Source organism: Haemorhous mexicanus, chromosome 3 (genome assembly GCF_027477595.1).
Source record: "Haemorhous mexicanus isolate bHaeMex1 chromosome 3, bHaeMex1.pri, whole genome shotgun sequence".
Classification (NCBI taxonomy): domain Eukaryota; kingdom Metazoa; phylum Chordata; class Aves; order Passeriformes; family Fringillidae; genus Haemorhous; species Haemorhous mexicanus.
The window spans coordinates 108,729,229-108,756,881 of record NC_082343.1 but is presented as its reverse complement, the minus strand read 5'-3'; the positions used below and the strand labels follow the sequence as shown (position 1 = coordinate 108,756,881).

The following is a 27,653-nucleotide window of genomic DNA, read 5'->3' as shown; positions in this document are numbered from 1 at the left end:
GTGATCTGTCTGACAGATGAAGCGTACTTGGGGGCCTCACTGTGCAGATAATTTTCTTCTACATCATCTGGTTGACCCTCTAGACCCAGGCCCTCATACCTATTCTGAAGTGACTCCTGCATAGGTGATGGGGGTTTGGGAGGAATTTTTATTACCTCCCTGAGTAGGGACCCATTTGCACTCACCTTCATTCACCAGGTGCCCTCCTATTGCCTGACAGTGAGAAGCATGGAAGTCCTCTGACTCCTGGTGGGCCTCCCTCAAGGATGGAAAGGCAGAACTCCAGCAATCTATTTCCCTTTCACTTTCCTTAGTACTCCTTAGTCTTTCAACTTCCTCCCTAAGCTTGGCCACCAGCAAAAGGAGATTGTTCACCTGTTCCCACTGCAGGCAGGCTTCTTCTGCAATACTCCTTGGTACCACTGATAAGCTCAAACACTCTGCACAGGAAGGGGTCTGGACAGATGTATCATTTTTGGAGGGTTCTGTTTGGCTACATAGACTTGCACTAACTGCAGTTTTTGATAGTGTAAAAACCATTACTAACAAAAAAACCCAAAACCAACCAATGAAAACACAACAAACAACAAACTGAAAACCCCACTATCAGGAGGAAATCTGCAGCCCTGCCTGTGCAGAGCCCTCTTTCAGTCACCGTGCCGCTGGCCGGAGGAAAGCCATGCCCTGTGCCTCTGTGGCTAACGAGAACTCACTACATTATCCAGACCTGTTTGGAGCAGACATCTCGTTTTTCATCTGTGTGATGGGTTATCTGCCAGCATAGGCTGTCGTTGTGTGTTAACAGTCTTGTCCTGGAAACTTATTCCTGAATCATCTGTCTTTCTCCTCTTGGCTATGAGTGGCAGAGCCGTGGCCCCAAGTGTAATATGGAAAAAAGCAAATGTGTTCTCAAGAGACTTCTGAGGGTTAACCCTCACTTCATCCCTCAGGGGCTGTTAAAAAACCCTGACCTCACTGGAGTTGTTTTTATTTGTTCAGTGATGCTGCCAAGAGACAAGGGCAGTGCCACACAGTGCAGGATGCTGGAACAGGAAGGAGAAGCACGTGGTCTAGAACTGTGCACCAAAGTCTCAGGAAAATTTGTTTCAATTTTTCATTTCAAAGACATCCTGTTTAGGCTGCAGATAGCTTACTTCTGGCTTTCAGGACCAGATTTTATTCTTGATCTACAAAGAAGCAATGCTGGCATGCCCTGACATGCAGAAGTGCAAAGACACTGAATTCTGAAAGGCTATGAGGTGTTTTGGGGCTATCCAAACATTGTGGTTTGTTGTCAGTAAGTATTGGTGCTGGAGATGTTACCCAGCCCATTGTATCCCTTACTCTGATGGAGGAACTTCCGTGGTCTGCCAGTCCTTTTCCAGCTGTTGGCAGCACAGCACCATTGCTCACAGGAGGGATGCTGCCATGGTGCTGTTGTGTGCATTATGAAAGATGCTGAGGTGTTCTTAAGCCCTACAACCAAATGAACACCATGGCAAAGGACAGCAGTCTCCTTTCTGCTCCCTGCTTATCACGTCTTCCTGAAAGGGACTGGTGCCCAGGAGCCCTCACAAGGACCCTTTCTAGAAGGTGACATGGACACCAAGCTTCCCTCCATATACAGTCCTCTGGCAGCATCACACCAGCCTTTGCTCCTTCAAACACCCCCATGTGCCTTTGTTCTGTACCCAAAGCATGTCATTAGCACCAGTTCAGGCTGTGACTTTGCAGAGCTCTAGCACAACCCTCATGTCATTTCAAGCACTTTGAACTTTAAAACAGTTGCAGAACAAACATTAATTCCAGAATGCCACAGAGAGCAAGGGAAGACCAAGGCCAGGTGTTTCAAAGGGTGGGTACAGTCCTGCACCAGCCCTCTTGTTCAGCAGGGTAGGTGTGTGCTGCCTCCTGTGCTCATGGCACCTCTGCTGTGGAATTCAGTATTAAAATCTTTCCAAAGCCACTCCATCACTGCTCCCCTCAGCTGCACATGGGAGAGAAATAATAATGACAGACTCATGGGGTGAGGTAAGGACAGGGCGAGATTATTCACCAATGACTGTCACAGGCAAAACAGGCTCTACTTGGGGAAATGAACTGAATTTATTACCAGTCAAATCAGAGCAGGACAATGAGAAATGAAATTGAATTATAAAATGCCTTTCCCCCACCCCTCCCATCCTGAACTCAGCTTCACTCCTGCTTTTCTCTACCTTCCCACCAGCAGTGCAGGGGGATGGGGGCTGGGGTCACTTCATCACACGTTGTCTCTGCTGTTCCTTCTCCTCAGGGGCAGGACTCCTCACATCCTTCTCCCTTGGGGTCACAAGTCCTGCCAGCAAGCCTGCTACAGCATGGGTTCCTCTGTCCAGGGGCCACAGGTCCTGCCAGGAGCCTGCTCTAGTGTGGGGTCTCCACAAGGTCACAGCCTCCTTCAGGCATCCCTCTGATCTGGGTTGGGATCCTCCACAGGCTGCAGGTGGATCTCTGCTCCCCCATGGGCTGTAGAGGCACAGCTGCCTCACCAGGGGCTGCAGGGCAGCTCTGGTACCTGGAGCATCTTCTCTGCCTTCTTCACTGCCCTGGGCATCTGCAGAACTGTTTCTCTCACATTCTCATTCTCTCCTGGCTGCAGTTGCAGAATAGTTTTTCCCCCTTACCTGTGCTATCACAGAGGCACTACCACCATGGCTGATGGGCTCAGCCTTGGCCACTGAGGAATCCCTCTAGGAGCTGGCTGGCATTGACTCTGTCAGACATGGGGAAGCTTCCAGCAGTTTTTCACAGGAGCCACTCCTGTAGCCCCTGCCCACTACCAAAACCTTGCCATGCAAACCCAGTACAGGTACCAATGTCCCTTCTTGGAAGAGCAAAGGAGGATGAAGAGGGACAGGAGTGGGGCCAGGAGCTGGGTGGGCAGCATGAAGGGGTTGGCTACAGAAAGAAGTCAGCCCTGTGAATCAGCATTTTGACCGTATCTGCTGTACTATATGTTTAGAACCATGTTCACCCTGTGGTGTTTGTTCTCTGTCCTCGCTGTGTGGCATGTGAAGGGTCTGCTGTAGCATTTCTGCTTATGGATACAAATCCTGAAGTGCTCTGGGTCTGTGTTTTCTTTCTGTAGTGATCATTCTTCCTCCAACACTGCCATAGCCACTGTAACACGAGGGAGTAAAAGCTCAAAACATTGTGCAGTTATTTGTAATTGCTACTCCCCTGCTCTCATCAGCGTCATTTCAGCACTTTTCCAGTCATCCCTTCTACTGACAGAGATCAGTGATATGATTTGTGTTCCCACTCTGTGTTCAACCAAAGATCCTCCTTTACCAAACCTCAGGTAATTTCTCATGTCTCCAACCTACTAGATGGTACAAGATTCTTCACAGCATAGAGCTTTAATGTTCTTTGAATGAATTTAGGATTTGTGAGCCAGCAAACTGACCCAAAGGATCAACTTAGCTCACAGGTGAGTGACCAGTAGCTAAACCTGGTTCACACTTTGAGTGACCAGTAGCTAAGCCTGGAAAGAGCTCTCATTGGCTGTTGGAGCTCTATGTTTGTTGCTTTTTGTCCCCACAAGAGCCTGAGATCTCATGTCATCTGGGGTATGAGAGCCTGAGATGTTTACCAGCATTTCTGCCCAGTCTGTGGGTAGAAATGTTCCCTGATCCATTTTCCCTGCTGCACCCTTTCAGCACAGGAATCTTCAGGCTTTAATACAGCCATCTCAAGGGGTTGGTGGGCAGGAGCAGATCGTCAGGTGGCTGAGCAGGAGCAAGGATTGGGGTCTGCAAGGAGTCACTTGTGTGGATCTACAGGCTCGTGTTTGTGTCAAGTCATAATCCTCTGGGGATGTGAGATGCTAGCTGGAGGCCTGAGATCATCTATCTGCCAGCTCTGAAGAGTGCTGTGGGAATAGCAAGTGTCCTCTGGCTCGGCTGAGCTCAGAGATTTTTTGCCAGTAGGAGGGGAGTGAATTTTGTTAAGATTTTGGAATATTGTCCTGGCTGCCAAATAACACCAGCACTGAGTTGGATCACATGCATAAGCCAGAGCACTTGTGAAGACTGCTCATTTCTTCTTTAGTCACATAAGGTGGCTTGCTGGCACTTAGCAGGTTCCAGTGTTTCAGTGCCTGGCCCCACTGTGCTCCCCAAGGAGTTTGTGGTGCTTCCCCACTGCACCCCCCTCCAGCCTGACAGGCAGCCTGACAGCACAATGAGTTCAGTGCCAGCCCCTGGAATTACTGACCTTGCAAAAGCTTCTCTGCTGAGAAATCAAGCTAGTTAGCAATAAAATCATAAATAGGAATCCAATTTAAAAAATGCAGAATTTTGTCAGCTGTTTTTTGCTTACAGCAGAAAGCAGCCCCTGGGCAGCTGCCTCTGCAGAGCCTCAGTATCTGGCTTAGGAGGGAGAGATTGTGTTTGGGGTGCTCCCTGGTGTGACTGTTCCTACAGTCTGACCTCCAGCAGTGTTTGCAACATCACAAGTGGAATTGCTTCATGCAATGGGTATATCCATGGCCTAGGCAATATTTCACCCAGAGCAATTTAATCTTACCTCTGTATAAAAAAAAAAAAAAATCATCACAAGAAACCCGTAGGCAGGAAAGCAGTGTTCTGTGTTCTCTTTTCATGGAAGCTGTTTTGATGTCATGATCAGCAGGAGAGGCAGCAGCCAGAGCATGGCACCGTGTCTGCAACAGCAGTGCCATTTAGCTCTGACAATGTCTCACTGTGTCCTTCTCTCTTGTAGCTCCTGTGGAGCCGTCTCTGAGTTGTGGTGAGAGGTCTGCTTTACCTATGGCACAGCCAAGAGGAAAAAGTGACCTCTGTGAACAGCAAGATGTGGGGGAGGGAAGGCAGTGGGGAACCAGGCTCAGCCCCATCATCCCTCCTGGAATTGATGCAAATCCTGCTCGGCTACTGCTGGAATCTGCTCACTGCCTTGGTAACTCGAGCTTCTCATAAGCTCTTTAGATGTGCTGTGGCAGGTATGTCAGACAAAATGTTAGACTCAAGGTTTTCTGTAGGCTGGGGGTTGGTCTGTGCAGGTACCAGGCAAAGAAAAGGAAAGGTACCCTTCAGACTGAGTTTTATATGGAGCATCAGGGATTAGAGAGGCCAGAAGTTTTTTATGCAAACATCCTCTATCCTATTTGAAGCTTTTTCTGTTCACAGACAGAAAAATTAGAGTTGAGTCTGCAGTCTGGGCTCTTGTACCCCTTCTGCTGTAGGATGGGGTGAGGAGGGAATTCAGGTGAGGCAGCAGCAAAGTGGAAATTATCTCCTGAGGAGCACAGGATGAGTCTAGGGGGCTGGACTGCATTCTGTTGTGAGGAGGTAAAGATTAAATAACCCAAAATTAAAACTTTATTAAATAGAGGTAGCAGTTGCAAACAGGCTGCCTGTCCTTGGAAGGAGGCACCAAACAGTTGCTGATTAGACCTTGCCAAGGCCTGTAGTGAGACAACACTTTATAAAACTTTAGGTGTTAGCTGAAAAAGGGCAGGTTTAGATGAGACATAAGCACAATAAAGGTGTTGAGACACTGGCCCAGAGAAACTGTGGATGCCCCACCCCTGGAAGTGTGCAAGGCCAGGTTGGATGGGGCTCTGAGCAGCCTAATGGCAGATGTCCATGTATACAACAGGGGGTTGGAATAGGTGACGTTAATGTCCCTTCCAACCCAAACCATTTTGTGACTCGACTGTTCCATGAGGTGTGAGTACCCAGCACATCTGAAAATGAGGTATCAGCTCTTCACATGTTCTCTGCTTTTTCAGAAAACAGATCTAACAAGAAGCTACAGCAGTGTGTTCATGTCAGGAGGGGAGCAGGTTTCACCATTTCAGTGTTGGAGAAACATCACCTCTCCAAAATGGTTGCTATTTGCATTTGTCACTTATAGCTGCTACTTGTAAGAATTCTCAGCATGACATTGCATACTTTTAGTACCTTTAATTCCCTCCTTGTGAGGCCTTCTTTTTAAGTGTTTGCTCCCAAATCTGTTGAGAGGGTGGCAGAAAACATGCTTACTAGCACTTTTTTTTCACACGCTGTTTCAGCTTGGGTGACTTGGATTGTGAAGCTTCTCAGGACGTTTGTGAAGAATGTCTCATAAATGGATGATGTTGGGAGGTTGATTTCATTACAGTGGTCAAATTTAAATTCTTGTGGCACATTTTATTGCTGAGGTATACTGCATATAGACATCACTTTACAGGCAACACAGTACTTAACTCAAGAATTTGTTCGTTTTGGAGCCACAGACCTGCAGCAATCATTAATTAATGTAAGAGAATGGATTTTTTTTCTTAGAGTGTAATTTTCATAGGGTTGAAAGAAAGTTTCCTGAGAAGTAACTCCTGAAATGTAACTGTTCCTGAAAGTAACTCCTTCAGCTTGAATTTTACTGTAAAGGAAATAAACCAAGGGATAATGTCTTGCTGAATTTTTTAAGTGCAAACTGTTCTCCCTCATTTTATTTCCTGATAAAGCTTTGTTTCTTCAGAAAGATTTTGCATTTATTTAAGATTTGACATGAAGTTTGCCTTTTATTGAAAACTGACTAGTAAATATTTATTTTTAGAGACTAGTACTTACAGCTAGTTATCATTTGTGATCAGCTTCAACCTCTCCCCTTTCTCTTGTTTTGCCTTCTGTTACCTCTGCTTAGTTCTGTCCTTTTTTTTTCCCTTACCTTTTCTCATCTGCATTTTCCCACTTTCCCAGTGAATTTCCTGTTTCTCCTTCAGTTACTGCCTGGGGTCTTTTTCAAAAGTGTAATTTGACCAATGATAAGAATCTTTAGGGTTAAAGCAGAAAAAGAAGAGTCCAGAACAGAAGTCTGGAGATTAAGAGGTACATGATGTGAAGAAGGGTGTTCAGGATGACAAGGAAGCCTTATTGTCAGTCTGGAGGGTAAGGCAGCACTGCAGATTCTGGAGTTGCAGCAGGAAAATGTCTGATACTGGCCAGAAACATTGGGAAAATGAGGAGGAAGGGTGAAAAGGGGAAAAAGGATGGAATTTGGCAGAAATTGTAAAGGCTGGACATAAAGAAAGAAAAGGTGCACCAGAAGGGGGAAGGAGAGCAAAAATCAATGCTTCTCTCCTTTTATCAATTTGAAATCAAGTCCTGCCAGACATACAGACAGAGAAAGAGAATTAAGGGCATGATAAAAGCTGGTATGCATCAAGCCCTGATGCTGCCATCATCATTTTTGCCTTGTAGCTCTTTTACTAATTCATAGACAGACATAATATTCTCGTGTCCTTGTCCTACCAAAGAGTGTTGTGGTTTTATCCCCTGTTGCTTGTGGCATCTGAGTGTCCAAGTTAATGCAGAGATGGCTCAGGATCTCCACAGAGAAGAGGTTCCTGCAATGATGCAGTGAGATCATTGTCTGCAGGACCCAGAGGAGAGAAACTTCCATTGCCCTGCTCCTGCTTTAGAAAGAAAAGATGGGAACTTTCAGGATTGCTGTGTCACACCTTGGGTAAGATACCATTATTAATCAAGTCTGTAGGTTCATGGAAAGAAGATAGCATGACTCTGGACAGATTTTAGTAATGAATGCTCTTTTAATTACTAACTGGTTATATCTGATAATCTGCCTTTCCATAATTATACTGAGTGTTAAGGCAGTGCTCACTGGCCCATGCTTATGTTCTACTTTTTTAACTTTTCTCATTTCTAAAATAGCTTTACTTTTAGCCCTCTGTAACTTCCCTGGAGTTCTAAACTGTGTTGAGTAGTTACATCCAGGGTGCAGAGAATGCCTGGCCAATTTTTTCCAAAACATCTTAGTTCATGTTATCTGGTATTGCATATCTGAAAATGTTCATCATTAGCATAAGTATTAGGATAAGAAAAATTTCATTGTTGTCAGAAACCCTGAAAGTACCATTTTGCTGCTTTGCAGATGAAACTCAAAATACTAATGAGTATTTTTGGCTTTCTCACATCATTATTGACAACTTTATTATGATTCTCTTGTTCTGGACCACTGTGGTTTAATTTAGTCATGGTTATGTTTTGAAACTTGTCTTTTGTTGTTCCTTAACTTGTTTCAGCAAGTCTTACACTCTGGCTTAGTCCAGAAAATCAGAGGAAAATTATAAAGAAATTTCCTTTATGTTAATTTTCCTTCTTTGCAATCTAGTCTCTAACCCTAGTTCCCTTGCCAGGCTTATGAGTGCTTGAGTGTTTTATTATTTAGTTGAAAACATTTTAGGAAATGTTTCTCTATTATGATTAGTTCTAATGAGATGTGTACTAAACAAAAGTTGTCCATCTGTGGTCTTCTCATCTGCTTTCAAATTACATCGGAAAAGGATATAATCAGAAAACTTGAGGACTGCTTGCCTTTGTTTAGGAAGAACAGGTACTCTTGAGTTGTGAGCCCTTCTGAAAATTCTCTCCATAAAAGCAGGTCCCTGAATGGGAGCTGAACTCTTGAAAATCTGTTCCTTCAGGCTTGCTTTCCATCTGTTGCTCTGCTGGAACAATAATCCAAGGCTGAACTAATCTCAGAGCAGCAGCAGACAAACTTTGCAACTGGATACTCTCGTTCCAAATGATTTCTAACAGGAGATTTATTCCATCAATTACATATTATCTTACTTTGGGACATGCCAAAACCATTTAAAATACTGTAAATTAGCATGATGTACACAAGAAGAAGATTGCTGTATGAGGTGCAGTATCCCTGCAGCCAGCACTTGTGGTGGCAGCTGAATGCTTAGGATTGAGGCTGTGTGAGCTGATGGGCTTTGAGTTTCTATTGGGCATCCCTAGGCCAGAGCAATTGAGAATGACCCCTTTTGTCCTGTCTGTTATTATCAGACAGCTCTGGAAAATGAGCACTGTTGAGTGAAAAGAAAGCAGCAGATGACATTTTGTTTTCTGCACAAACTAGTGTATAGGATCTTTGTTTTTCAGATGTGGTTTTCAAGAAGATGTGCAAATATTGCTGCTATTCTAGCTGTAGCTCTTTTGTTCAAGCCTGAACGTAGATCTGTGGGAGTGGGGATGTCCATTTATATTAGTGAGCTCTTCCCTTGTAAAATTCCATGGATACCTAATATATAAGTATGTATATTCTGAATAAGTCTTTTTTTTTAATATTACTGTAGCACTCCTTTTCTGAAGCATAATTTTACTTCTGTAAAAAAGAGATGGTCATATTTTCAGAGTAACACCTGAAGACTTCTGCCTGTGTGCTGAGATTACATGTGCTCCTGATTACAGCACTCACTGTTTTTACCCAGCAGTGAGCATGGGGCAGGGATGCCTCTCTATAAAGAGACAGTAGACACTGTGATTTAAACCAGTGTCACCCAGCATTGGATCTGTAGTTCCAGTGTTTCACAAACACCTGTCAACACAGGTCTGGAAATCTTCTGACTTTGAAGTGCCTTAGTCATCCTCGTTGCTGTTTTCCACAGCTGACCAGAAAACTCTTGTGCATTGCTGCTGTGCCAGTGAGACCTGGAGGCTGCCAGATGAGTGACCTACATTGTGGCAGTAAACAGTAACAGGAGGACTGTGCTCACTAAGTGAGTGAGGTTTGAAAGTCTGCATACAGGGTTTTGTTGACATTTTCATGGGTGATTTGAGGATCATATGGGAGCCAGGAGTCTCAGCTGCACTTTCGAGTGTTCCAGCAGCCTGACTAGGTGGATTCATATACTCTAATTTTTGATCATCCAGTTTTGGTCCATGTCAGTTAGAAGGCCAGTCTTTATGTACAGTCACTTAGGAGGCTCTTTTTTAGTCAGAGCAGGAGACAGGAGTGTTATTTGTGTTATTCTCACAGTGAAGACATCAGTAGGCTCAGTTGGGTAAATAGTTTCTGCTGAACAAAGGATTACATCATCTTTAGGGCTGGTTTGATTTTTGTTAAGGTTTTAAAAGTCACTAGAGTGATGCTCCAAAAGTTCACTTGTTTCATAGATGAAGAAATAGCAATAACACGGGTCATCTTCTGCCAGCTGGATGCTGGTATTTCAAAATGTCAGCTGCCAAGGTTGTGAGTGTGATGTATGAAGAAGGTGCTAATGAAGTGCAAGGTTTGAGTTCAGTAATACTTTGGAAGACTTAATGTTCCTTCATTTCTGTCTTCTCCAAAGACACTACATTCCTGCACAAGTCGATTGCACCCTGATACATCATGATCATTGAATTAGCTGTCCTTGCAGCTTCTCCTCTGCATGCCTGCTAGCCTGGGGCTTCACAATCAGCTTGGCTCCAGCACAGTCCCTGGGCCATGCTTATGGGGAGGTAGCACCAATATACAGAGAGGGGATGGGTGGGCAGGCAGATGCAGCCTCAGGCCAGCTGCAGAACCTCAGACAGTCTCTTAAACTTCCCACACCCCCTTTCTCATCTATTAACCTCTGCTCAGCAGTGCAGTCTGGACTGGCACAGCTAAATACAGAACCGTGGGAATCCTGTTTCCCACTTAGGGACTGACCTCAACAGTGTCCCTGTATGGATATGCTGGAATTACTTGGCAGTCCAACAGTGGCTTCCTTAGAAGGGCAGTGAGGGGAAACAACTTGAAGGCAGAAAAACAATTTCCTCCTGTTCCTACCAGTACCAGTCAAGCCCAGAGGGTCTTGCCCTGTGCCCTGTAGCTGCCAGGGGAGTCCCCTGGCCAAACAGAAAGTGAGCCTGTGTCAGTGGGCTGGTTTGGTGGCCAGACTACACAAAAGGTCATTGCCAGGACATTTCAGTTCCATTATTTCTGTTTTACATGCTGTTCTGTATGATGCTCTTTATTAGTCTCTTCCCTTTCTTTGGTGTTTCCCACTATTCTGGTATTTTTTACTGCAAAAACTTGAGCTAGCAGTAAATTCCTTGCTAACTTCACTGAGGTGGAGACCTGTTGCTTGGCAATGTACTGGCTCCTGTATATAATGACCTGTGCCATGATGGGCTCTTATGCATCAGGAGAGCTGTTGTAAATCTAAATGGACAAGAGGTCTTGTCAAAGACTTTTGGCAATCTGTAGATTGGCAAATCCTCACCTCTGTTGTCATTCATTTCTCAAAGAATACTTTGTGAGGTGTGAATTATGCAAATAAAGGTTGCTTCTTCCATAGTAGATCCGGATTTATTTGTGTTTGCTAAATCTTTTTTAATGGGTTTTTCAACTCTGAATGACTCAGTCCTACTGTTCTTCCAGTTTTGTTGTTGTTTGGTTTACCTTTACCTTTAATACTTAGGGTCATTTGAGTGATAGATCCCTTACTATAGTTAATAAAGCAATGAATCTGAGTTTGTATACATATTATAACTTAGGTTTTGACAGGTTTTGGAAGAAGGGTCTTCTGCAAATGCTTCAGTTTGAAGCAGTTCCTTAGAACTGTGCTTTCAAAAGTTGCTCATATTCAGAAGTTACTCGAGGCATATCCCTAATGAATATGAATGCAAAAAAAAATTATTAAAGTTTCTGCTGCTTTAAAATGAAGGTTTTTGTCATTAATAGTAGTTGTTGTCACCTACAGATCCCTTTAGAGTATCACATAGGGTATATTTCCAAATAAAGCAATATTTAGGTTCTGCATGGTGCTTGCTCTTAGGCTGCATTTGCCACAAAATGGTGGTGGCAAGATAATACCATCTGTGAGTTCCAGTTTGTTGATAATAAACTTGTGAAAATATCTGGAAGTAACTGGACTCTGCTTTTGTGTGCAGCTGTAATTGGAAGAGGATTTTACAAGACTCTTTAATGTAGTTGGAATGTGTGTGTAATCTTTTGACCTTGTTCTTAGTTTTTGATGAGTATGGCATGTTAAGTGCTGATAATTGGGTTTGCTCTAGGCTGAAACCTGACCTGCTCTCTGCAGAGAAGATCAGATCTTCTATTGGAAGGGGCACTCAAAGGGGCTACCTTAGAAATTGCAGTGCCAGAGCTGCTGAGTGAAGATCTCTGAAATATGGCAATTACTTTGGAAGGGCATGTTGTCCTAGGGACTGCTTCTCTTCCAGCCTAGTTTGAATTGGACTTTTCACCCAAAGGTTATTGTCCTCTAAATTTTCTTTTCTGTGCCATCTGGTTTGACTCATAACTCAAGCCCAATTATTGTGAGAGCTGCCTTGTAGCTTCAGCTGATGGAATGTGAGTCCTGGGTATGAGAGCAAGAGGCAGGTGCTTTTCATTTTGCTCTTGGAAGGGGAGTCAACTCTCTTTGTTTAAGCCATGTGCAAATGAGGGGAGTGTCTAATACCTTTGTGAAAGGAGTGTGCAGCAATCATAAACAGCAGCAGGAGCTGGCAAGGAAACGGAGCCAAAGGGTTTTTTTAAAACCTGTCCACAGGCATCAGTGCAATGGGCCAACTTGCACTTTGTATTTTAAGCCATCCTTTTCTGTCTGTGTCAAACTGTGTTGATGGAACTGATCTTTCTTATTTTAAGCTTCTGTGTGGGAGCAGTAAAACTGCTTAAATGTTTCTGAGTAGTAGTTTGCACAGTGCAGCATTGTTAGCTCTGCTTTTCCCATTCCCCTTGGACTCCTTGACATATATTATGAATACACAGCATGTGTCCAGCTAGAGAATGCCAGACCAACTGTCCCTCCAGGTCAGTATCCCGTTCCTGCCAACAATTAACAGATGCCTGGTACCTTTGCCTAAACCTTTCCTAGCCTCCTACCATCTATTTTCAGCTTATGAGACTTTCTAGCCATAAATCTTGCTTGTTAAAGGAAGAGTTGCAGCTAACTTTCTTTTCTCTTATGTTTTAGAACTAAAAAAGCAAAGAAGACACCTGCTCCTCCAGCCAAGGAAGAGAAGCCCAAATTAACCATTTTTGAAGAGGAGGTGGATCCAAATGAAGGACTCTTTGGCCCAGAAAAAGATTTCTCATCAATTGGTCCCAGAAGAAAGATTAAAGAGAGTAAATCTGTTCTATATTTGTATATACATGGATTATTTTATCTAAAGCATGTGTATAACTGAGCCTTTAAATTACAGTGATGCATAGTATGCATCACAGGCTAAATAATGTCTTGGAAATGTTAAGGCAAATCTTCAGCTGAGCAGAATCATCTAGAATCATTCAGAAAGAATGAATGAAACCTGTAGCTCTCATAGCTGTTCTCTGTAAACATTTTGAACTTGGATATTAAGGTCTGTGGGAGCTGCCTGTCCCACAGTCATTCATGCCACACTAACAGGAGTAATGTGACCTACTTTTGAGTGCAAGGAAAAAGCAGATTTACCAAGTCCTTGGAGTGCAAAGTATCACTGCACTTTGTGGACTGGAAGTCTTTGGAAGAAAAGAATTGTCTGCATGATCTGTTTTTTCAACCCACCTGGCCAGATTTACTAGGTAGTGCAGGCCTTGTGTTACATAGGATGATTTAAATACAGCAGCTTCTGATTCCCCTTTCTAGATCTGAAGTTATTTGAAGACCCAGACCTCGGTGGGGTGGTGAGACTGGGTGACTCACTCCTGCTGCCAGCTGCCTGTGAGCACAGCAAGTATGTGCTGAACAGGGATCCTGAGGAGGACACTGAGGAGCTGCTGAGGTACTCCTCTCAAATCTGTCATGTGGGATGAAGGTGGTCTGATCTATTCTGATCTATTTAGATCTTGAAAGAGATGAATTTGGGGACAAAGCTTAAATACTCAGAATGCAAACTGTGAATCAATACTTGTATCAACGAGTAAAATGTAAGACGTGTGTCATGGAGCTTGGACATCAAAGACATTAAAAAGGAAATTAGGAAAACCCTTTGAGAAAGTTGGGGTGCAAGGGATTATTCTGTGACTCCAAAGGAAGAGCCTTGAAGGCCCAAGGTGTGCTATCTTATTCTTGTTTTCTAACATGACACTTCTGCCTTCTGCAAATGATCCACAGGGAAACTGACCTCCACTGTGAAAAGTGGGGAACAAAGCCCAGAGATAAAGAGCAGTTCAGCTTCAGGGTCCTGAAACCAGGGGCTCTTGCCACAGGAGGAATGATTTTCATGCTGACTGCTCACAGACTTCCGTGCATGTTTCCAGGAGGGATCCTGTGCATACCTCCACAGCCTCTTTATCACCCTGTGTTTAATTTTTAATCTAGTGGGAAGGAGGGCTGGAGCTCAGAGTTGCAGGAGGGTATTATGTATTGCTTCTCCCTTGGTAGTGTAGCACTGGAGCACATCAGCACACCATGCATTTATCCCTGACACCTCCCTCACAGGGTGGGTTTGCCTGCTAATCCTCCAGAGATCGAGCAAGGAACCACTGCTTGGAGAGACACAGGGAATCTGTGCTGCAGTAATGAGTCAAATTCATTCCTTCTGGGTCTCAAGCTGGCATCTGAATGATGAGGCCAGCCTGCTTCCAGTGCTAATTTGTGTCAACCAGCTCCTGTTAGAATGTATGATTTCCACAGCAGGTACTAAACCCAGGAGAGAGACTCTGTGTGTGGTTTCAAACCTCTCCTGAAGCAGGCAATTCTGCAGCTTTTGCTTTCTACTCATGGAAAAGTGCTGGCTATCTCAGCAGTAATACCTGACTGACTTTAAACAAAGGTTAAATTGGGCTGGGTGCCATCTTGCATTAGACCCTGACAGCCCACCTGATGTTTGTAGAAGCTGATGGGGCAGGACATGACCTGATTTCATGCTGTGGTGTACTGAGAGCAAACACACGTGTGCTTGCAATATTTTCTTGTCTGCTAGGGATCTCAGCATACAGCACTTCGTCCAGAGTGTTCATATGACTAGAGGAGAAGGGCCTGTTACCCTGCAGTCCTTGCATTTTTATCCACTAGAGAGAACTTCTCCATCTGTTGTGTTATTGTCTTTGGATTATATATGTTCAGGGAAAGGTCTCTGAAGTCTGCTCTGAGACCAATAGACCATGCTTTCAGATCAGTTTGGGATCATCAACAGCAGCAGCACATGCAGATGGTTTTGGGAACCCATGGGAAAAGATGCAATTTCTTTTAAATTCCAGTACATTTTGTTTATTCCTGATTTGTCTCGGTGCTTCCAACAGTTGATAAGTCATCCAGGTCCAAGTGGAAATGATTACCTGTAATGAAGCAGAAAACCATGCAAGTGGTCCAATGGGAAAGTTGCTATGGGAATCCAGAGGCAACTCCTGGCTGTGCAAGAGGTATAGGCAGATAGGTCAGGATCTGTTGACCTGTTCAGGTGCCTAACACCCTCTGAAATTCCCCTGGTAAACCCAGTTCATGGTGTTATCTGCATATCAGAGTGGGCTGGTGAACTCAGTGCAAGGCAGTTGAGGGTAAAGGAGAAGCTGCTGTCCAAGAGGAGAGGAGGAGTGGCAGTACTGTTTTAACCTAGTGCAACACTTCACCTCCCTTCTGTGCAAATTCACTGCAGTCACCTGAAATCCAGTGGTAGGGCAAAATGCACTTTGTTTTCTGTTCAGCTGGAAGCCTCAGCAGAACAGACAGGTCTCAGAATGAAGAGGCAGCATTTGAATCCTCTCCCACCTCCCCTTCCCACCAAACTGTTAAATGTTCCTGCAGGGCAGAACCACAGGCTATTTTCAAGGCAGTGACCGTTTGTGGAGAGAAGATGTTGAACACAAGCTGCACTCTGCTATCTCCCTGCATGGGAGCTTGAGCTTATTTTGAGGCCTAAGAATAAGTCTTGCCTTTGCCCTGTATGTGTTGACAATTACTCTGCTTTCCCAAAAGGGACTGAAGAAATCTCTCTGCAGCCCTCAGGTCAGAGTAGGAGCTGTGACAGCCCATTCCTTTAGCAGGCTGGAGCTGGATACGCTACTAGAAATGGAAATGGAAACCTCTTGGTCTCTTGGACAAAGTCAGTTCTATCATACTGAAAGTTTATGCGGACACATTTTGTTGAGATCTAGGGCTGTCCTGAGCTATGATGCACCAGCAGGTCTGTGGTAGGTCCAGAAAGCTGGACATGTACACTGCACTCCAGTGGAGTAGCTGAATAATGCAGATGTGTGAGCTCTCCACTGGTGAGTCTGCTCTCATGTGTATGGTAGATTTGAGAAGTGTCTGACTCACTCTGAATCATGGGCAGAGTTAGAAGAGAGCTGCCTAAGGCAGAGGAGGGCAGAACCTTCTTCCAGAGGGGGATGAGAAGAAGATAAGGTCCAGAGCAGAACACAGGAGCAACCAAATCCTTTGTGATCTTTATGGTACCTGAGTGGTTTAGCAGCAGTAGCCCAGAGCAGTGTCAGCACAGCAGTGAATCCTCAGCAGTGGCTGTAACTCATGAGGCAGAGGCTGTTAGGGAGACAAATGAGTCTGCAAAATGTGCGTGGGCTGGGCTTGTCACAACATGAGGGAGAAGAGAATCTGATGAACATTCTCACTGCAAACTGAAGACTGTGCTCTCTGTGGATACTTGCTCATATGAAATGAGAATTACTATTTTAAATAGAATCACCAACTTGACATTAAGAAGTGCTGAGCATTGAGAAGAACCAATTGCATTCTAAGTGCAGTGGGAGATTTCATGGGCTTTATCCCATGGGACTCTACAAAGCAGATCCCTGAAGAGGCCAAAGTTTGCTCTCCTGAAATCCAGGGTTTGCTGAGCACCCACTGCACTGCCATGAGAGATTTAAAACTCCACCATTTCATGGTCTCTGCAGCCCAGCTGCCCTGGAACTTTACATTCCCCACCAGCCCCTCCTCATTGGTAAGAATAAGGTCCAGCCTAGCACCTCTCCTTGTTGGCTCCTTTGTTACTTGGAGAAGTAAATTGGTCTCAGTGCATTTGAGGGACCTCCTACATTGCTTAAGCCTTGCTGGCTGTCCTTCCAAGAGATAATGGAGTGGTTGAAGTCCTCTGTGGGGACCAAGGTTTGTGAATGTGAAGCTGCTCCTGTCAGTAGAGTACTTTATCCACTCACTCTCCCTGGTCTGGTGGCCTGTAGCAAACCCCCACAATAATGTCACCTGTCCCTGCCTTCCCTTTGATCCTGACCCCGAGTTCTTGGATGGCTCCTCAGCTGAGGCTCATGGCTGAGCTCTGCACTCCAGCTGCTCACTGGCATAGAGGGTGACAGTCCTTATGTCCCCTGCCTGTCCTTCCTGAAGAGCCTGTATCCTTCCATTCCAGCACTCCAGCCCCAGGACCTGTCCCACCATGTCTCCATGATGCCAGTGAGATCATAGCCCTGCAGGCATGCACTCTTCTGCCTCATTAATCTCAATCATGCCTGCCTGGTGTGATGGATCAGGTTTTTGTGGAAAACCAGTGCTGGAATTGATCCTGTGAATGCTGCAGCAGCTCTGTGTGCCCACAGAATGACATAAATTATCACACATCCTAGCCTGAAATAATTATCACAGCTGTCTGAGCAGCCTTTCAGGAGAGATTTAATTAGCTTCACCTTTGATAATGAATAGGAAGCTGAGATGGAAGGAAGCAGCTGTGAGCACATTTGTCTTTTTCCAGTGCTGAAAAAAAGTGTCAGCAGCAGGATCCCAGTTCTAGCTCCCTGTGATGGCAGATGTGGTATGTTCCTTCTTAGGATTACATTGATAACCCTTTCAGGAGCATTATACTTTTTAAGGCTGAGACTGCTTGTGAAACTGCACCCCAGACACTGTTCAGCCCATTGAGCTTCTTGAGCAGGTTCATCACCTTCAGGTTTGCCAAGGAACTGTTGCCATCCTTGAAGCAGAAAATGTTTGTGTGTTCTTTCAGCAGGCATTAGCAGATGCTGAATTCAGAGAGTAACACATCTTCAACCTATCCAGGAGTCGTGTGGAGCAGCATTTCCAGCACCAATGCTCACTGTCCTGAGAGTACGAGAACAACACTATAGTTGGGAAAAAAGCTTTGAGAAACTCCAGAGGGTTTATATGTAGATCCTTTGGGGAGAAGATTATTTGGGCAATGTACAAGTGGAAGAGAAGGTTGCAATAACTGAGTCAGAAATTTCCTGACCACTCCAGGGCAGTTTCTCTTGCTTGCTATGACAGAACTGTGGGGAAAGGTCCTTGATTTGGCTGCAGTAGGTTACAGAAAAACAAATTCTTCTGTGATGGTTTTCAAGAATATCTTTATTTCATTCCTGTGATGTATCAGGATGCTACTTACAAGCATTAGAAAAGCTATAAAGAAAACTTGCCAACAGAACAAATAGTTTTTTGCTAGACCAGAAACATTAATCCTTTCCCCACGCTGAGGAACATGAACAGGTTGTGTAGAATAACGTACAGAGGCAATGTGGGGTCCTAGTGCAGCAAGAGATGCTTTTGCTGGGCTTGAGACCCACCAGATTTCAACCATCTTGCCCCAGGCTGTTTGCATTTTTGACAGACATCATCAGCTCAAGGGGCAAAAGCTGCCTGCTCTCCCCTGCCCCAGCTGTGCCTTTGGCTGGTGATTGGGGAACTTTCTAGAGAGGCAGGAGAGAGAGGTTTAAACTTTTTTAGGCTGGAAAAATTGACTTTTCTCATTTCCAAGGTGAGTGATGTAACCAGCAGGCTGATTTCCTCAGAGGGCTTCTTGTGGGACTTACCTGCACTAGTGAGCCTGTTCTCTGGCACTCAACCAGGCAGCAGCACAGGCTGCCTGCATCCTGCTGGTGGACTCTGCAGCTGCAGGACAAGGGCACTGTGTGCAGCTGCCTCCAGGGAATGGTCACTGTCCCACTCCAGCTTCAAGCTGTGCTGAAGAGGTTTTTGGAGGAGGGCTAATCTCTCCCAGCCCAAAGCCATGCCAGTGGTTCTTGTAGCATTTAAACAATACAGACTGTCACATTCCAGTGTCCAGACATATTTCCTGGCCCTGGTTAAAATACCATTGTGAATTTACCTGTAATGGATTGCAGGGGAAAGCTGAAGCAGGAGGAGAGAGATCTTCACAGCCCCCAGTGCTTGGCATTCCTAGGAGTAACTCCAGCCTGTATCTTTCCCTGGGTCTTGCTGGACATCACACTGTCTCTCCTGACCATAGCAGATGTGAGGGGCATCAGATACTTTGAAGTCTCCTGCCTATTTTTGGGCACAAGTCTTTTCCCAGGTTATAGATGGGATGTCACAGCACTCCCCAAGACTTCGCCAAGGTATCTCTCATACTTTGAATTAACACCAGACAAAATAAAGAACATAAGATGGCAAAAGATTGAAGTCTGTTCTGCAAGAACTGCAGTTAGTTACACAACTGAGCTTCAAGCATGAGCCTTTTGGATTCTTAGCAAATTATGGGGGTCTTTGTCTCTTGCTTTCATTACAGATTCTCCTCATTAAAGCATTCCCAGCAAGCAGAGGTCACTCTCCCCATCATGTTGTATGTGCAGACAGTCATTCCTGTCCCAAAATTCTGGTCCAGAGAGGAGGGACAAAGTCCAGAGAAATGGCATCTAAAATGTTGATGTTCTTGTGGCAGCTGCATCTGTCTCCAAGTCAGAACTCATTTACTGTCTGGAAGTCCACATGCCAGCAGTCATGAAGGACCTTGTGACAGCCTTTCTTCAGTAAGGGCTTTGATTGCTTTCTTTTGGAATTCTGAGAGAATTTCCACCAATAGAGTCAGTGAATCAGCACAACAATATGGCAAGAATTTTAAACAATGTGGTGCTGCTTTTCTTTTACAGAAATAGAAAGAGACTAATTAAAGAATGATTAATTACATGGACTCTCTGTCTGATTGTCTATAAAAAGATGGGGTGGGAAGGTTCTTCCTTTAATCTTGTTTCAGAATAATTGCTTGATTTTTTTTCTTCCTCCTCCTGGCCTGGAGTTAAATATGGTGGCAGTTATGCACTGTAACAATTCATTTGCTTTCAAGAAATAGAAGTCCTTGTTTCTATCTCTGCCTGAGGCACTTTGCATTTTACCTCTTTAGTTTTGCAAAGACAGTTGTGTCTCACATGATCAAACAGCAGTGGATCAAACAGCTTGCCTAGCACTGCAGTACTGAAAAGCAGGTTTTGAGACAAAGACCACATATTATCTGCTGTGTTCTCTCTAAGAGACTTCTGTCTAACCAAGGTCTTGAAAAAATCCAGGACAGAAAAAGGAAATTACATCATCAGCTTCCAGACTTTCTTCTGCAGAATCTTTGGCTTAAAAGCAGAACACCGAACCCCCATCCCCTAAAGACCCCCACAACCTGCTGGACTGGATCTTTTGGGGGTATGTTTTTGGCTGTGCTGAGTGGTTTTTTTGCTGTGATTAGCACAGAAACCGGAGTAGAGAACTCATAAGTTTTATCATCAGGTTAGTGAGCTTGCTGCTTTTTCTGGGTAGTGCACCTAGTTCAAAATTCTGCTTCCTCCATATGGTCTCTATGTATTGTGCATTGTTCCTCTGTTTATTATCTTTTCTGTTATTTAAGACCAAAACTTTATGACATGGATGCTGATTCATTCACTATTTGTTTATGCCAAGAAGGGAGGCTTCAGAAATACCAGCCTTAACAAGTTTTGTTTATTACAGAGCAAAGAGAACAAGAACATGTCTTGGCAGTGTGATCACAGGTGTGATACCTCTTGGATATCAGAGTTTGCAACAAACAGAAAGGCCTAGGCTTAAATGAAATTAATTTCTTTGTAGATGAGGAATTCAGAAATACAGTGAGTGTGTTTTGTAAGTTAAGTAGGATATGTCACCCACAAAGAATCATGGAAAATAAAAGACATCAGAAATCTTATCTAAATAAAAGAGAATATAATCTCCAGAGTTACTTAGAGGATGAAATTTGAGGTGCTGCTTGCTGTAATACCAGAGGTAGAAAGGTGCAGAACTCTGGGGCAGTGAATGGCTCTGTCTGTCAGCTGGTCTGTTCAGTTTTAGATATCAGTGTTCATGCTCTTGGTTTTACAACAGCAGCCTTGGTTAAAAGTGATTCTTTCAAGTTTCCCTTTGGGAGTCACAAGAACATCTGTCTAACTTGAGGAATGGTTTTACCTTAAAGATTTCTGACTGTCTCTACACCAGAAAATTAAGGTTAATCCTTATTGACTTCATGGCTGGTTCATGGTGGGTGTAGTTTGTCTCAGCCTGGGCAGTAGTGTTGTAAGTTCCTCTCAGGTTTTAATGAAGATGAACACGAAAAAGAAATCCTTGAAATCATGCAGTGTATCTTAGTAGTAGTGAGAGCCTTAGCTGAGGGGGCTGTAGCTCTTGAAATACCTATGGTTTTAACATTCAAACACTAGTCACTGGGGACGGAGGAATAAAGTGTCTCAGAGATGTTGGTTCTTTGATCATGTTCCTGGTCATCCTGGACAGTTGCCTCATCAGTTGCTTCCCAAATTATGGAAAAGCTGAGCTTTACTTCAAACTGTCTGCAGAAAGCCCCACCAGTTGTACTGCTGTGTGGTAGAGGCATTTACAGTACCTCTCCTGAGGCAACTGGTGAACAGAGAGAGAAAGGGAGGAATCACTGTCCCATTTAGAAAACAGAAATTATCCCCAGGGTTTCACAGGCATCTGGGTAACCCCCCAAAATGCCTCATTGCCTGGCAGCGAGGAAGCTATAAACTGGATATTAGGAAAAGGTTTTTGACCCAGAGGGTGGCTGGGCACTGGAACAGCTCCCCAGGGCACTGGACACAGCACCAGCCTGATAGAGCTCAAGGAACATTTGGACAACTCTCTCAGGCACATGGTGTGACCCTTAGGATGTCCTGTGCAGGTCCAGGAGTTGGACTTGATGACCCTGATGGGTCCCTTCTAGATCAGGATATGTATTGGTCCCATGATTCTAACTACAAAAGGCAAATGAGAGGAAGAACCAAAAAATACATGACTTGAAATGATTTATTCATGCCATAAGGACTGCCTACCTATGGGTAATGGAGAAGAAGAAACTAAAAATGCATCTTCCTTAGACTTTAGTACCATATCCTGTTCCAGTGAGTGGAGCTGCTGAAGAGAATCCTTCTTTTCCTTTACTCCATATTTTGGCTTTCCAAAGGCACACAGTTCTTGGAGTCACCAGAAAATCTATGATAAGGGCTCTCCTAAAATCTTCTAACAGCTCATGTGGGAACAGAGTTGGGCATGCACAGCCTGCTGCATATCTGATAAGATCAAACAATGCAGGTAGAAAATACCCTGAACTATTTGAGGTGTTCTGGGTTATTTCAGTAGGAATCAGCAGCAAATTATCTTCAAAAAGAGTTGTCATATGTGGTCACAGATTGCAAAAATTCTTCAGTGTCTCAGAACTAAATATGAACATGGAATTTTTAAATCCATGTGTTTGCAGTTTCTCATGATTGAGCATGGGGATGCTCAATCTCAGTTTTGGGTGATGGGGATGAAGAGGAAACAGAGTTGAATGTGGATACTTTCACTTTCCCATGAAAATTTATGGGGAAGCAAAGCATCCTGTCACAAATACTTTTTTTTTCCCAAACTAAAATAAAGTTTGGTGGTTTTAGTATTCACTAATTGCCTTTAATTTAGACATTTGAAAACATGCTGTAAAATTTACTTGCATGACCACATTATAAAAAATATGGTTCTTATGGAAACTTCTATGGAGAGAGAAATTTATCAGAGTAGATCCTTTCTGCAGAAAGTTTTGTTTTGAAAGATTGCAATTTCTTACAGTACAAAAAGCAGTTCAGAAATTCCTAGGATGTTACTGATGTTTTCTTTTCATTCCAGAGTTGAAGATGATTTTGAGAAACTCTTAGAGGTTACCTCCAAACCAAAACCTAAGGTCCCACCAAAACCACCTCTGCCTCAGAAGCCAGCAGTTGCCCCCAGGAGCACTAATTCACCTTCAGTGGCAAAGCAAAAGGAAAACAGGATTCAGACGATGAATGAAGTGGACATTCTCCAGTATATCCAGGAAAATGAATCTATCAACAACCAGGATACCAGTCTTTTTTGAACAGATGTATTTTCAAAATGTCCTGATGGCTTCTTGGCCCCACCTCCCAGTGAGCTCCAGTGACAGCAGCAAGAACTGACCAGGTGCTTCTGCTGTCACAGCGCTCATTTGTGTACCAGGACACAGAGAGCAGCAGGTTTGAGCAGCAGAACCTCCCTGTGAGGTTTGCAAAACAGTGCAGCTGTGATTTAATGTTGCCTTAGATTTTCAGGGTTTCACAGGGAATGTGAACAAGGATGTAGCACTACAGGTTGTCTACTGCTATTTTAATACCAACATTGTACAGTTTTGACCAGTTGATTGAAAATGGTGAGGATGTTGTACACATGTCAACTGTGAGTAACGTCCAACAAATGGTCTCAGGCATGATAGGATGCTGTTCCTGTAATTTTTAGATAGTGTTTTTCAGCTCAGTGGAAAGGCCATTTTCCTTTTATCCAGTGTGTTCTTGTAGCAGCTTTTTCCTCCCTGACTTGTATTTTGGTAATTTTTAACAGGAACTGCTAAATATAGTTAACAGTTCCTCTGTCTTTCCATGGAACATTGAAATCCCAGCTAACCCTGACAATCTGCTGCCTTAATTGCTGCACAAATGCCAACTTGTAAGAGAACTTTAGGCCTGCAAAGACCATGCTATGCATCTCTGATTCCCAGGGAGAATAGCAGATGACTGGGGATGGCTAAGAACACTCTCCAGACATAGATGGAGGTTGCAGTGCCTAGGAGGTTTGGATGGTGTAGGACTCCTGTGAACTCCAGATTCACAAGGGCTAATTTTTTCCAGCCAAGTCTTCCTGGGTTTCCACTGTAGTTAGTGAAGAGAAATGATCTGGAGAGGGGCCTCTCCAGATCATTCAGTGCAGATATGTTAATGGAGGAAATCTGAATTGCTCTCTGGAGTCACTCTTTCCTGTTCCTTCGCTTCTCCCAGAATTTTTAAGAACCAGCCATGGTGGTTAATTCCACTGAGCTAAAATGAGTGTGTGTGATAAGATGGTGATCTGTTCTTTACCATATGATGGTTAAAACAAGTGAGGACAAACTTGGCATTATCTAGAGGAAAAAAATAAGAAGAAAATAAACTGGAGAAATTTTAATATGCAAGAGAAGACAATGATTGTAGAATAGGTATCCAAGACTCCCTCTTCTTGTCAAACTCAGGCATTCTGATTGAAGATATTAAATTTACACCTAATGTGGGTTTATACCTGCTGTCATGCAGTTTCCTGAACTCATTCCATGTGTGGTCTAGCTAGAGATTAAGACTAGCTCCCCAGAGGGAAAATTTTAATATATTTAAGCCATATCATCATCTCAATATTTGCCTTTCTAATATAGAACAAAATAAATAGAAAACACTATCTATTTTTAACAATGAAATTATTTCTATTAGCATTTCTTTTCTTAAGCCAGTGGGAAATATTATAAAGGTATTTTGCTTTGATGGGACAGATAAAATATAACCATTGGTTCTCCTCTGTGTATGGTATGTTTTACTATAATAAAACATTTTGCTAACCTGCAGGTGTTACTGTTGTTGCTGTGTTCTCTGGGTTGTACAGTAGCAGCAAAGAATCGATTCCATTTAGCTCAGGAGTGCTTTGTGGTGTTAAAGTGTAAATAACTATGAAACTGAAAATATAGCTGTGCTCATATTTCCTTTGAGAGCAGCTAAAGGCAGAACCAAAGGTACTACCTGGTCCTGTCTGTCCCCCCAGTGTCCTGGTGCAATTAGGAATAAAAAAGGTGAATAAAAGCAGTGAGGAGAAAATAAATGCCTTGCCCAAGAACAGGCAGGGAATAGCAGGTAGGAAAAATTAATTCAGGGCAGCCTTCCTGTTGCACTCCCTGCTGTCATGAACAACCACTATATTTAACTGAGGGCTCAGGGAGCATCAACTCCATTTTACTCAGCACTGTTTGGGAACACTGCCTGCATTTCTGTATTTTTGGACCACAGCCCACCCATCACAGCCTGAACACTGCTAAAACTTCCCAACTGCGGGCCATGGATTTAATGATCAGTACAGTGAATGCAGTTCTTCACCCTCCTTAAATGGCCAAGGAATATTTTGCCCCCCAGCTCTCCCTAAAATTGTCAAATTACCTCAGCACAGGGAAGGAAGAGCTGTTAATTGTTTCCTGTGCTAGATTTTTAAGATTATTTTGAGGTCAGTATTTTACTTTAAAAAAAAAAATCTAGCATTCCTCTCAAGAAACTAATATAAAAGGATCCTTCATAAACCCTGGTGTTATGCTTTTGTTTTACAATGCAAATGTCTAGCTGCAGTCATATTTTTGGGCACTAAGAGGTGAGTTACAGTCATTGAATACATTATATATAATGAATCATTATTATACAAGAGAAGAATGTCAGACAAAGGTAGCCGAGAAAAATTGAACATACTATTAGAAATGACACAGGGAAGATATACAACATACTTTGCATCCTGCCAGAAGAGAAGTTTAATTTTTTTCTTTCTTTAGTATTTTACTTCTAGTAGCAGCTATTTGATTAGCCTGCTCTTGACAAGTCTTGAAATTCAGTTATGGACTCTAATGTAGTTCTTGGCTGACAGTCATCACCTTCCAACATCAGTAATAGAGTTCATCAAAAGATTTGACAAGAGTTACATTTAAATCCTTAGAAAAGATGAGGAGGTTAGTTAGAACTCATAATAGATACCTCTATTGCCTTATAAGCAGCTTCTTGTTTTGCATAACATTCTGCTTGCTCTGTGGTACAGCACTAATTGACAACTAACACTGTATTCTTCATTATTTGGGTCACAGTTAAACAAATTATTTCCCCAAGCTGCGTATTTCACAGATGAGTTGTGGGTCATCTGCTCAGGTCTCTTCAGCTGCTGAATTTTTAGGAAAGCTAATTCCCATGTAGCACTTAAGGCCTAGTTCTGTCAGTGACAATTTAGGTTAAGTTGTAAAACAAAATATTAATTGAAACCAATATTTCTGCTAATTTTTGCCCAGATGTGAGCTTCTGCAAAGAAGCTGAGCTGGGTACAGCAGAATACACAAGTCAACCTCTGATTTAGGGTCATGAAAATCCAGCATGCTCAAGGGCATTACCCACTGTAAATGAGCAATCCCTGAGGTTGTTAGATTTAATACTGAGTACCAGAAAGCACTGATGTTTCACTTAAAAATGTGACTGTCACTAATTCACCAAGGAGTCTTGAATCTTTGTGTGTGCATGCATCAACCACATTTCATCTCAACTGAAGTGATCACACATTTGTGACAGTTTAAATGTCTGTGGGTCAAGAAGATAGAAGGCTTTTACTGTGAAGTTTTATCTGTATTTTTTTATCTGTATTCTTACTTTTCATCTCAACATCAAAAACTGGAGTAAATTAAGTCACTTGCTTTCTGTATTGTGCCCATTTCTCCATTGATTTATCTTTAAATCCTCCTGATCCAATTTTTTTCAGCACTCACCATATCACTGATTTTCATTTAAAGTCTCCTGTATATTGTTATTTCATGTCATGCATTGAACCTAATGAAGAATTCAAGTGATGGGAAAATCTTGTGCACTGCTTTGAGTAAAGATACTAGCACTGCAAGGTGGTAAATTAAATTAATTGTCAAATTAAGTGCTGCTGTGAGAATTCAGAAGTCAATAAAGCTGCTTGAAGGATTGATTAGTTCTAGATATTTATGGACTAAGTTTTATTCACACCAAGATGTTATGCATGCCTAAAATTTAAACGGGATCAAGGAACCACCAGTTAGATTAATGGAAGAAACATCAGTTGATGGTTATGCCACTCAGAGCTTGGAAAGTCCTTCAGCTACAAGTTACTGGAAACAAGGAGAATACTCAGCAGCCAAATATTGCCATATTTCCCTAGAGTGATTTGGTTTTGGCTGTTGTAAGGAATACTGTTCTGGGCTATCCCACAACTCACATGGAATGAGCCACTCAGGGAGGATCTGATGACTGAGGGAGCAGAACATATTCAGTGCTTTATCACCCTGCTTCCCAGCACCCTCCATAAGATCCCTCCACTGGCCTTACAACAACAAAGCAGGTTCTCCTGTTTACTCAGGAGAAAGTCCTGGTGTCAGTGGAAATTTTGGTTTCCAATCTATACTTTTTCAAAAGCTGTTTTTGACATTTAGTGAGCAGTAAAAGTCCAGATGTTATCAAAGGAAGATGCCAACAATTCTTGAATGCCCTTCCAGATCCAGATCCTCTGCTCTAGTGAGGATTCCCCATCTGGAATATGACACAGTTCTGGTGTCCCTGATATAAGAAAGACATGGAGCTGTTGGAGCAAGTCCAGAGGATGACATGAAGTTGGTGAGGGCACTGGAACACCTCCTGTGTGAACACAGGCTGAGAGAATTGGGGTTGTTCAGCCCAGAGAAGAGAAGGTTGTGTTCAGGCCTCATAGCAGCCTTCCAATGTCTGAAGGAGGCTACAGGGAAGAGGGAGAGGGAATCTTCTTCAGGAACTGTAGTTGATAGGACAGGGGAAGGGGCTTCAAAGTAGAGAGAGGCAGGGTTAGATTAGATATTAGGAAGATATTATTTACTGTAGTGGTGCCCAGACACTGGAACAGTTTCCCCAGCAAAGCTGTGAGTGTCCCTGTTAAGTGTTCAAGACCAAGCTGGATGGAGCTCTGAGCAACCTGGTCTAGTGGAAGGTGTCCCTGCCCATGGCAGGGGGGTTGGAATGGGATGATCTTTAAGGTCCCTTCCACCCAAACTGTTCTATGACTCTGATGCCACCCTGGATGGGAAGGTTAGGATACACTACAGTTTGCTCAGGATGTCACATACAGGAGGTTTACCAGA

At 43.4% G+C, this 27,653-nt stretch overlaps 1 protein-coding gene across 2 annotated transcripts in view; it reads left to right on the top strand.

Annotated features, from left to right (window-relative positions):
- The window catches only part of HS1BP3 (HCLS1 binding protein 3), a 58,976-nt gene extending 34,623 nt beyond the window's left edge, over positions 1-24,353 (top strand). For both annotated transcript variants that reach the window (XM_059842948.1, XM_059842949.1), the window contains exons 5-7: positions 12,761-12,912; positions 13,412-13,547; positions 22,601-24,353. In XM_059842948.1, the coding sequence (XP_059698931.1) occupies positions 12,761-12,912; positions 13,412-13,547; positions 22,601-22,829 (517 nt within the window). In that variant the 3' untranslated portion in view covers positions 22,830-24,353. The remainder of the gene's footprint in view (positions 1-12,760; positions 12,913-13,411; positions 13,548-22,600) is intronic.
- The last annotated feature ends 3,300 nt before the right edge of the window (positions 24,354-27,653 follow it).